The sequence below is a fragment of the Zea mays genome, chromosome 9, assembly GCF_902167145.1.
Source record: "Zea mays cultivar B73 chromosome 9, Zm-B73-REFERENCE-NAM-5.0, whole genome shotgun sequence".
NCBI lineage: Eukaryota > Viridiplantae > Streptophyta > Magnoliopsida > Poales > Poaceae > Zea > Zea mays.
The window spans coordinates 23441060-23452586 of record NC_050104.1 but is presented as its reverse complement, the minus strand read 5'-3'; the positions used below and the strand labels follow the sequence as shown (position 1 = coordinate 23452586).

The 11527-nt window shown below is 45.0% G+C and overlaps 1 protein-coding gene across 2 annotated transcripts; it reads left to right on the top strand.

Annotated features, from left to right (window-relative positions):
- Positions 1–5266: 5266 nt before the first annotated feature.
- Positions 5267–10510, top strand: LOC103638106 (uncharacterized). Of its 2 annotated transcripts, none has more exons than NM_001367260.1 (6): positions 5267–5629; positions 5711–6205; positions 8387–8472; positions 8594–8904; positions 9407–9478; positions 9571–10421. In NM_001367260.1, the coding sequence occupies exons 1-6, from the start codon at positions 5416–5418 to the stop codon at positions 10238–10240; spliced, it is 1848 nt and encodes a 615-aa protein (NP_001354189.1). In that variant the 5' UTR covers positions 5267–5415; the 3' UTR covers positions 10241–10421. The 2 variants fall into 2 exon arrangements, with proteins under 2 accessions (NP_001354189.1, XP_035818277.1); XM_035962384.1 differs by having other exon boundaries at positions 5283–5629; positions 5720–6205; positions 9571–10510.
- Positions 10511–11527: the final 1017 nt, after the last annotated feature.

The window sequence follows — 11527 nt, the reverse complement described above, 5'->3', positions numbered from 1 at the left end:
GATCAAAGAGGAGGTGTACATGGAGCAACCCCCTGGCTTCGAGGATGAACGGTACCCCGACCACGTGTGTAAGCTCTCTAAGGCGCTCTATGGACTTAAGCAAGCCCCAAGAGCATGGTATGAATGCCTTAGAGACTTTTTAATTGCTAATGCTTTCAAGGTCGGGAAAGCCGATCCAACTCTTTTTACTAAGACTTGCGATGGTGATCTTTTTGTGTGCCAAATTTATGTCGATGACATAATATTTGGTTCTACTAATCAAAAGTCTTGTGAAGAGTTTAGCAGGGTAATGACGCAAAAATTCGAGATGTCGATGATGGGCGAGTTGAACTACTTCCTTGGGTTCCAAGTGAAGCAACTCAAGGACGGCACCTTCATCTCCCAAACGAAGTACACACAAGACTTGCTAAAGCGGTTTGGGATGAAGGACGCCAAGCCCGCAAAGACGCCGATGGGAACCGACGGACACACCGACCTCAACAAAGGTGGTAAGTCCGTTGATCAAAAAGCATACCGGTCCATGATAGGTTCTTTGCTTTATTTATGTGCTAGTAGACCGGATATTATGCTTAGCGTATGCATGTGTGCTAGATTTCAATCCGATCCTAAGGAGTGTCACTTAGTGGCGGTGAAGCGAATTCTTAGATATTTAGTCGCTACGCCTTGCTTCGGGATCTGGTATCCAAAGGGGTCTAACTTTGACTTGATTGGATATTCAGATTCCGACTATGTTGGATGTAAGGTCGATAGGAAGAGTACATCGGGGACGTGCCAATTCTTAGGAAGGTCCCTGGTGTCATGGAACTCTAAGAAACAAACTTCCGTTGCCCTATCCACCGCTGAGGCCGAGTATGTTGCCGCAGGACAGTGTTGCGCGCAACTACTTTGGATGAGGCAAACCCTCAGGGACTTTGGCTACAATCTGAGCAAAGTCCCACTCCTATGTGACAATGAGAGTGCTATCCGCATGGCGGAAAATCCTGTTGAGCACAGCCGCACAAAGCACATAGACATCCGGCATCACTTTTTGAGAGACCACCAGCAAAAGGGAGATATCGAAGTGTTTCATGTTAGCACCGAGAACCAGCTAGCCGATATCTTTACCAAACCTCTAGATGAGAAGACCTTTTGCAGGTTGCGTAGTGAGCTAAATGTCTTAGATTCGCGGAACTTGGATTGATCTATAGCATACATGTGTTTATGCCCTTGATCATGTTCCTTATGCATTTTGTTGCTTAATAATGGTGCTCAAGTTGTACAAACACTCCCTGGACCTCACAAGTCCGTTGCAAAGCGATGCACATATTTAGGGGGAGATGTGTTACAACTTGACCCTTTGAGACTAACCATGTGCTTGAGTTTGCTGATTTAGTCTCAAAGAAAGTTTGAAAGGGAAAAGATGGACTTGGACCATGAAGGACTTCCACTGCACTCCGATGAGAGGGTAACTTATTCCAAGTTCATCTCATGTACTCTTATTGCCTGTGTATTCTTATTGAAGATTTTGGTGAGGCAATGGGGTTCTAGGGCCAAGATTCATCCCGTTTTGGTGCTTGATTCCAAAGGGGGAGAAAATAAAGGCCAAAGCGATAAATGGATCAGCTACCACTTGGGAGATTTTGAAAATAGTAGAATAGAGCTTTTGGTTTGTCAAAACTCTTTTATTGTCAAAAGATGGCTTCTTGTGGGAAGAAATGTTGATTATGGGAAAAAGGGGAGTTTTTGAAATCTTGAATCAATTTCTCTTGGAATGACTCTCTTTATGTCCTAACATGTGTGTTTGACTTAGAGATAGAAATTTGAATTTGATTTGCAAAAACAAACCAAGTGGTGGCAAAGAGTGATCCATATATGTCAAATTTGAATCAAAACAAGTTGAGTTCTTATTTGAATTGATTTTGTATTTGTTCTACTTGCTTTATATTGTGTTGGCATAAATCACCAAAAAGGGGGAGATTGAAAGGGAAATGTGCCTTTGGGCCATTTCTAAGTATTTTGGTAATTTAGTGTCCAACACAAGTGCCTAAGTGTAAAATGGTGGACAAAGTACAAATCAAGGATTAAGGTATGTTTCTCAGACTTAGTACATTGTTTTAGAGACTAATGTATTGTGTCTAAGTGCTGGAAACAGGAAAAATCGAATTGGAAATGAGATGGCTTTGCTCAGCCAAAGTCTGCTCAGTCTGGGAGCACCGGACTGTCCGGTGGTGCACCGGACAGTGTCCGGTGCGCCAGGCTGGCTCGAGCAAACTGGCCGCTCTCGGGAATTCACCGGCGACGTACGGCTATAATTCACCGGACTGTCCGGTGTGCACCGGACTGTCCGGTGAGCCAACGGTCGGCCGCACGATCTGCGCGGGACACGTGGCCGAGCCAACGGCTAGAAGGGGGCACCGGACTGTCCGGTGTACACCGGACATGTCCGGTGCGCCAACGGCTCTCTGGCTGCTAACGGTCGGCTGCGCCAGTTAAGGAAAGAAATCGGGCACCGGACAGTGTCCGGTGTGCACCGGACTGTCCGGTGTGCACCGGACTGTCCGGTGCGCCAGTCGACAGAAGGCAAGATCAGCCTTCCCAGATTGCTCTCAATGGCTCCTAGCTGTCTTGGGGCTATAAAAGGGACCCCTAGGCGCATGAAGGAGTACACCAAGCATTCCTACAACATTCCTAAGCACCAAGACATCGATTCCGCGTCTTTGATTCTTTGCGATAGCAATTAGAGCTCTAGTTGAGTAGTGAACTCTTTGAGTTGTGTTGTGAGCTCTCGTTGCGACTTGTGTGTGTGGTGTTGCTGTGATTTCTTGTCTTGAGTGCGTTGCTAAATCCCTCCCTTGCTCTGTGCTTCTTTGTGAATTTCAAGTGTAAGGGCGAGAGGCTCCAAGTTGTGGAGATTCCTCGCAAACGGGATTGAGAAAAAGCAAGCAAAACACCGTGGTATTCAAGTGGGTCTTTGGACCGCTTGAGAGGGGTTGATTGCAACCCTTGTCCGTTGGGACGCCACAACGTGGAGTAGGCAAGCGTTGGTCTTGGCCGAACCACGGGATAACCACCGTGTCATCTCTGTGATTGATTTCTTGTGGTTATTGTGTTTTGACTCCTCTCTAGCCACTTGGCAATTATTGTGCTAACGATTAACCAAGTTTTGTGGCTTAAGTTTTCAAGTTTCACAGGATCACCTATTCACCCCCCTCTAGGTGCTCTCAGGGGTCTCACTTCATTTATACAAAGAACATGTACCCCCTCATAATAGAATACAAAAGAGAGAGAGAGTCCAGGGACCCAACCCTACATATTATCTCTCGTGTGTTTCCTCTTTGATGCTTCTGGGAAGGGATATGAGTTTTCCACAACTTCTCGTGTCTGATTTGTTGATGGGAGGGAAGGGACCTGATCTTGTGATCTACGGTAACATAGTTCTCAACATTATACATGCCCACATGCACGACGTTGCTGGAGTTGGCCTAAGGGATTGTTCGGTTACAAGTGGATCGAAGGGGATTGGAGGTGAATAAATCCCTTTTTAGTCAAAATTGAGTAGAAGATAATTTAATCCCCATCAATCCCTTTGTTCCTTATGCAACCAAACAAAGCCTAAACGCTTGCAGAGATATTTCTTTCCCATCCCCATTTCCCGTGGGGATAACTCCCAGATGAAAATCCATGTCCTCGCTTAAAGTATACTTAGATCATACGTCATTTGTTATTAATGTAAAACATTACTACTTATACACATTATCAGATGTAATAAATCATTATGTTTACATTAAAATAAACACATTCCTACAATGAATGGTCTCCTTGCAAAGATAATTATTTATTTTTATCATTAACTATTACACGAAAACATCGTTACATGCAAGTTTAACAGGTCTTGTGGGGAATGATGAATGCTTCCCCGTACTCGTTACCCGTCGGGAAAAGAAAATTTTCCGTTTACATCTCCTCATGGGAAGAAACTTTCCCATCCCCATCAACTGATGGAAGAATTTCCCGCGGAGAATCGGGACCCATTGCCATCTCTATTGAGGGATTTTACTCATTTGATTTCTTAGTAATTAACTTTAGGATGTCCAATATGTAAAGGGCTGACATAAGGGTGAAGTAGGGAATATTTGTCTATAACTTACACTAAAACCAAAACGGGGGGAGAGAGCTAGAAGGGCATGACGCTAAGTTAATGCTTATATTGTAATCTTCTCCTTCTTTTATGTTCATATTCACAATATATCATATAAGAGGACGTAGGGTACTACACATAATATAGTCTAAACCTCTATAAAGTGGACTCGTGTAATGCTCGGTTGCACCCAGGTTCGACACAACTATCATATACTCATGTTTTATCCGTTACACTTTTCGTCTTTTGAGTGTCTTTCATCCTCGATTGTCTACAATAAATCAATAATGATGTTTAGCGCACTTGGTGGAGGCAATGTGTTGTTTTTTTCTTGGATTTGGTGCATTTGATTGCGGGTGCGATCAGCAGCAACAACTAATATGCAATCATGTCCAATGTGCAAGCGTGCAAGCGAGTCTTTTGGTCTGTTAGATCATGATCTAAATGTAGACATAATCATGGTTTATTAGAGGGTTTTCTATAAATCTACATGAGCCGATGGTGGAAGAGTTTAAGTGTTAACTATAATACATGGTTGCATCATAATTTAACTGACGAGGAACATTGATTACACGCTTGTACATAAGATCTGATTGCCGTGATCAGCATGATCGATGGTCATATCAGTCACCTCCAACACGTACTCTAGTAACTCCGATCGTGAAATTTTTACTTTTCAAACTAACTTAACTTTTTAAATATTAATATATTTGTATAATTTTGATTAAAATTTTAGCTGTTCGACTCTTTGAAAAACGAGGGACGGAGATAGTACCTGATATTTTGGTGCGTTCTCTATCCTATCTGCAAACACTAACCACCCGCCGAAACCAAATTTTTCATCTTTCTTTTTTTAGAAACGCTTTTCAAGTTTTCATCATACGATATTCGTTTTTTTTTTCAATCAAGGAGAAAGAATCGCTTCTCTACCTAGGCCTTGAAGCACAGAATAGGTCCAGCCCACGAAGCAAGCAGACTACTAAGCGTCAGCCCGCCACGCCCCCGACCGTCCGTTTCTTCTTTTCGTCACCGTTCTGGCCGTCCCAGCGAGCGACGGTTAGGATTAAGATTTCTGGCCTCCACGAGCCAGAGCCCAGCGCGGCTTTATTATTGGTATTATTATTATTCTGTACAGCAAAACGCTAGGTTATCTAACGAAAGAGCCCCCAAAACCTTCCCAGAAAGGCGACGGAGTCAGGTTCGAATCGAAATCGGGGTCACCGCGGCGGCGGCGGCGGCGGCGGGTCTACTCATCAGAGACTACAGAGCAGGGGGTCTCACGCTCCGGCGGCGGGACGATGGCCATGGCGCCGTCCTCCTCTTCCTCCGGTGGCGGCGGCGGCGACGGCGCCAACGCCGCCGACGCGATGGCTCTCGTGCAGGGGTACACGGCCGAGGAGCTCGCCATCGCGGGGGAGTTCCTCACCACCTGGCTCCCCTTCCTCTCTGCCGGCCTCTGTCCCTCCTGCGCCTCCTCGCTCCGCGGCCGCGTCGACTCCCTGATCACGCGAGGTAACCGGCGTTTATGCGACCGTACCCTCATGCTACTAGGGTTTCTCGTTTAGTTCTTGTGCCTGACGTCCATCCAACTAGGCCGCGCAGCTGAGGAATCGCCGCCGGTCGATCAGATTGAGCCGTCAGGGTGGGACTCGGATCCAGCGGACCCGCAGAACCTTCCTTTCGAGCCGAGTGGTTGGGATTCGGATCCGCCCCCACCCCCGCCGCCGGCGCCGGCGCCGGCGCCGGTGGAGAAACCGAGGATGTCGTGGGCGGACATGGCGCAGGAGGACGAGCTCGCCGCGGCGGCGGAGGATGACGCGGCGGCCGCAGCGGCCGACGAGGGGGAGGACGGGGCCGAGGCGGGGAGGCCCAAGGTGCCGCTCACGAGGGAGCAGCGGGAACAGAGGAGGCTCAGTAGCTTGGTGCGCAACAAGGAGTTCAGGTGCTACGAGAGAGTTCGTGGCCAGCTCGTCAACATCCTCGCTGGCCTTGAGCTTCATGCCGGCGTGTTCAGCGCAGCTGAGCAGCGGCGAATTGTCCAATGTGTGTATGACCTCCAGGCAAGAGGGCAGCGTGGGGAGCTCGGAGGTGAGTCTCGCTCTCCTGATTTTTAATGGTCTTGACTCATGGTGTGCTCTGTCTAGAAGTTGGGGTTGAATTCACTGTATTTTCACAATGAATATGTATTGGATGAATGTTTGGATAAACTCAAAGTGCTACCGTTATATGTTACCATAGGAGGTCAACTTTGTAGTACCAGAACTATTCCCTCTAGTATGATTAAAAAAGAGGACAGACCTAGTGCTGTCGGCTCCCACATGCCCCTTAGTTTTACTACACACATGCATGTTTATTTAGGCGTTGTAGGGTCTTGTGACTTCTAGCCGACAGCATGGATTTAAGGTGTCGCCTAGGCGACAAAGCACTCGTTGGGGCCATGGCATTGCTGACGCCCAACCAAACGAGGGGATGAGATAAGGAGGGGCCATGAGGAAGGAAGGAAAATCAGGACGGCAACCAGTGGGAGGCACCACCCTGTCTCCTGCTTCCTTCATCCTCGTAGGCTATGGCGCAATGTCTGGCACAGCTCTGCCCCCCCTGGCTCCAGGACGATGTCCAGTGCAGATCTGCCCCTGCTCAACTATGGCGGTGGTGATCTGAAGGGGACGGCAGCAGGGATCCATTTGACTACTGGGGAGGGGCCGATTTATAGCCCGTGGATGCACTTGGGGGTTACAGGCTCGTTGCTGCTCTTGCTGGGTGTTAGTGTTGGGGGACTGGAGAGGCAGCACAGAAGGGTGGCAGACTTGAGAGGTGTACGGTATACCTGAAGTGGAAGCCAGAGGGGAGTGGTGGCTTTGGGTTGGGCTTTATTTTGCTAGTGGGGGTTAATTTGTTCTTGTGGCTATAGCCCATTGAGTGAATGGCTTTTTTTCCTTCTCTGCTTTATCTGTAATTATGGCGGCATGTCTTGCCCACTTCACTGCCTAAGTGCCTAGGTGATAAGAGGGTGGTGGGTCACCATGCCTTGCCTTAACACTTTAATAGCCATGGTCAAAACGGCGTAGTAGGACCTGGTAGTGTCTTGGTGTTGGCCTTTGAGGATAGATCTGGACGCTTACAGTACACCTCAGAAAACCATTCACACGAGTCTGGTACACCAATATTTACATGTTTATATAAATCATAAGTCTTACCTTGCCTGCATTACTAACTCGGCATCATTTAGTGTTGCCCACACATTTTTCTGGTTTATTTATTTTATGTTCTTGTGAAGGGCTGGTCTAGTGCAAATGCAATTGTGAGAGCTGTCAGGCCCCACTCATGTGGGAGCCTCTGGCACTTATTTTATGTTCTTGTACGTCAACTGCAGTTTTTCACATCAGCATTTGCAAACATGCACATCTTACTGTTTTTATTTTGATTCTGGATCAATTTTCTATTGTGTTTCCAGTATATTAATAGTATTGTGGGGCTGTGGGCTGTCATCAACTTTGGAAGTGAGGGAAGGGATGTATTGTCCAGCATGAACTAAGTGGCTTATTCAATTGACAACCCCATGGATGACTTGGCCACGGGAAAAGTCTGGGATCCCAATGGAATTTGAGTTCTCAAACTAGCCATAATGAACTTGGTTCTTCACATTTCTGAAAAGATCTTTTGCTGAAACCGTACGGAAATGCAACATGTAGAATGGAATATGCACTTGTCATCACCCATGTTTTGTGGGCTGATTGCACAATGCACATCCCCCATTTGTGGAGCCAACGCTAGCCTGCACAATAATACTTTGAACTAAAAATGATTTTTGTGACTCCAGTCCACACATTCACCGAATACTATAATAGGTAATCACAACTTGACTATATGCAATCATAAAAGATTTTCAGTGGCCAAGTCAAGTTGGTGGTTCATGCAAATTAGTTTTTTTACAGAATCATATTATTTTGAATTTAGTTCATCCTTTGTAACCTTGTGGGGTGAATATCTTAATTGAATTAGTCAAATTATTTCTTTTTTAACTGAATTAACATTTAGAGAAACCAGAAATAGAAAAAAATCAATTGTTTTTTAATTATAATGTAAATTTAGGTACCATCATACTTCATATATTTTGAACTGTATAATATAGTATTACACTCATATTGTTTTCGTCTCTTGATATTTGAATGCTAATATGTTATTCATGTATCTTGCAGTTGTTCATTTGCTATATTTAGCTTCCTATTTTTGTTTGTCTAAACCCAGTTATATTTCCTCTCATGACAGAGCGCACATATACAGAACCCCAAAAATGGATGCGTGGTAAAGGCCGGGTAACAATCCAATTTGGATGCTGTTACAATTACGCTACGGTACTTTTCTTCGAAAATTCCATCTTGTGAACTATATCTGTCCATTTAAGCATTGTTGAACACTGAAGAAAACATTGTTGAAACCCCATCTATAATTCTAATGGTAAACCTATCATGGCAGGATAAGAAAGGAAATCCACCAGGCATTATACGGACCATTGTTTCTGATCCAATGCCTGACCTCTTTAAGACTATGATTAAGAGATTGGTACGATGGCAAGTTCTGCCTGCAACTTGTGTACCGGACAGCTGCATTGTAAATATATATGAACCTGGAGATTGCATCCCACCACATATAGATAGCCATGATTTTGTTAGGCCATTTTGCACTGTTTCTTTCCTCAGCGAATGCAACATTCTTTTTGGACCCAACTTGAAAGTTGCTGCCCCTGGAGAATTCATCGGTTCAATTGCGATCCCTCTCCCTGTCGGGTACATATTCTGTCATGTTCTTTTCATTTGCATATAGATTTCTTATGCTAGTTGCACTTGTTTATTGTTTTATACTATGTGGATAGTTTGATGATAGTTTTGTTTCTTGACATCTCAAAGTTGTGAATATATATGAATGTCAAGACTGTTTAGTGGGTCATTTGAAGTCTGTAGATAATTGTTTGTTGCATCATACAGCGATTTGCTTAAATTGTCTCCTTTGCCTTGTATTTACTTTTTATACAAAATATGTTTTTGCTGCTAATGTCTATGTACTATGATTTATCGCGGGCTTGCAGCATGTCTTATTTATTTTTAACATTTGAATTTGGTGTATCTTGTTTCCATTTTAATGACTATAGTCGCATATATCTTTAGTTTTATGATTTGTACAATTGTGTCCTTGTTTTCCAGTGGTACTGTTCACAAAACTAGTAATTGCTAAATCGTTAGGCCATCAGATTAATTGTACGGCTCTCTTACTACATATGAAAATCCACAGATCTGTGCTAGTCCTGAATGGCAATGGTGCTGATGTAGCAAAACATTGTGTCCCAGCAGTCCCTACCAAAAGGTGACGCTCACGGCTCATCTTTCGTATTGTTTTTCAAAATTCATTGAACTACGTATTAAAGAAAATCTAACGCACTACTTTCTAAAACACAGGATATCCATTACATTCAGAAAAATGGACCCAGCAAAGCGTCCATTTGGCTTTGAAGATGACCCGGAACTACTTAATCTTGCTCCTCTAGGGACAGTTGTACAAGAAACTGGCATATCATCAGATGAAGGCAAGGGCAAGCTACCTGACGTCCAAATAACAAATATGGGCAAAGCATCCAGAGGCAAGAGGTCTAAAGGAAGAACAGCTGCTGGGAAATATGGGAGCGGCATTCTTGGAGAACAGTCTCCTGGGCATGCCCAAGCCCCTGCAGTGGAAGTGCAGTCACTACGGAATCCGCATGGCCAGCGTCCTGTCTCCGCTTCAAGTGCTGAGAGGGAAAGGAATTCTGCTGGGAGGTCAAGGGAATCGAGACATCAATCTAGTACGCTTGTGGTGCACTCACAAGTGGACAATAGCAGGCAGTGGCCACGTCGGTCGGCGCAAGAGAGGTGGCATAGTAATGGCATGAGTTTCTCTGAAGATGGTGTGGGATCCGCGGAAAGGAGACCACGGGTGGAGCATAGACAGATTTCATTGATAAACCAAACTATAAGCGACGACATGGATTCCCTGTCGCTCTCAGGCCGTGAATCAGGCGACCAGCCTCGTGCTAGTGTGCGGACCGTGTATAACAAGCCCAGGAGGACCAGATTAAGCCTAGATGATTGAGCTCTTGGGTTGCTCGTGTCTGCATACTTCATGCGAAGACCGATGACATCAAAAATGATATTTACTATAAACTGTATTGTATATTTTCATTGGGTTTCGGTGTCATGAAAGCACCAAAAAGTTAAGCGTAGAATTCCTACGTGTACTGAATGAACTTAATTGAGACGAAATCAGTTGCAATCGGGCGCCTGTTCTGTAGATAAAATCTCATGTAATTTTGACTGATGCATTGGTGATCTGGCTTACAATTCATTTGCAATTTGATGCAAATCCTAGCTGGACTGTGTTACCAACTATATACAATGGGATTGGCGATCTGGTTTGATACGCTGTTGTCTCCTTGGTGTGCGCGGGGGAACACAGCAATAACGAGGATTGGAACGAGGATTGGGGAAGGGTTTTGTGGTGAGCAGCCAAGTTGCTGAAGGCAATCGCCCTAAAACAGGGGGATTCTATTCCTTTGATAAAAGTCCTAATACAACCTACTAGAGCCGTTATACTCAGGCTCCTTCCTCTCAATAATCTCAACAAACGTTTAACTAACTGCTGAATAGATCTAATCTACTAACTGCTGAATATATCTTATCTACTAAGATAACTTAGCTATAGAGTTCCTGATGACCTACAGCTTGCTGTCGGCGCCTACTCTCGTATTGCCTTCCTAAGCATCCACAACATGGTTTTAGAAGGGAGAAACCAGGATCGAACTCGAATTTTGTGTTTGGTTACAGAGATTAAAATTTAATATGTATCACATTAGATGTTTGAATACATATTTTGAACATTAAATATAGTCTAGCTAGTGTGCGTTGCGACGACACAATCATATTTGACCAGTGACTTTTGCAATCTAGCCTGCTAGACCCACAATAGCAAAAACCAAATTTTTTTTTTGCACTTTCCTTCTTAGCCGCCACAACATGACTTTTTCTTCCACACACAAATATCGCGTCCAACACAGAGAGAACTTTACTGTCCTTTTTTGCGAAGAGCTGCAGAGATACAAGGCACACTAAAGCATGTAATGCTAACTGATAAAACAAAGTCATTGTTATGTTAAGCAGCAGCCTATGGAAGACCAGGACGTATTTAACTTATGCGTGTGCGTGGACACCGAGTTCCCCGGCGCGGTACACGACTCAGACATGCCGCGGTACATGCGCGGCCTGCGCGAGAGCTACGAGCTGGTGAAGAGAAATGTGGATGATCTCAGGCTATGCGCAGCCCATCCCGCCGGGCGCCCCCCTCCCCTTAGGTTTAGCGTGTGTAGAGCAACGCTACATGCTG

What these genes read in the sequence shown, in the direction of transcription:
- LOC103638106 (NM_001367260.1), top strand. Translation starts at nt 5,416, where the DNA reads ATGGCCATGGCGCCGTCCTCCTCTTCCTCCGGTGGCGGCGGCGGCGAC. An exon ending in GCTGTTACAATTACGCTACG is followed by an intron (nt 8,473 to 8,593) that starts GTACTTTTCTTC and finishes CTATCATGGCAG; the next exon opens with GATAAGAAAGGAAATCCACC. An exon ending in CCAGCAGTCCCTACCAAAAG is followed by an intron (nt 9,479 to 9,570) that starts GTGACGCTCACG and finishes TCTAAAACACAG; the next exon opens with GATATCCATTACATTCAGAA.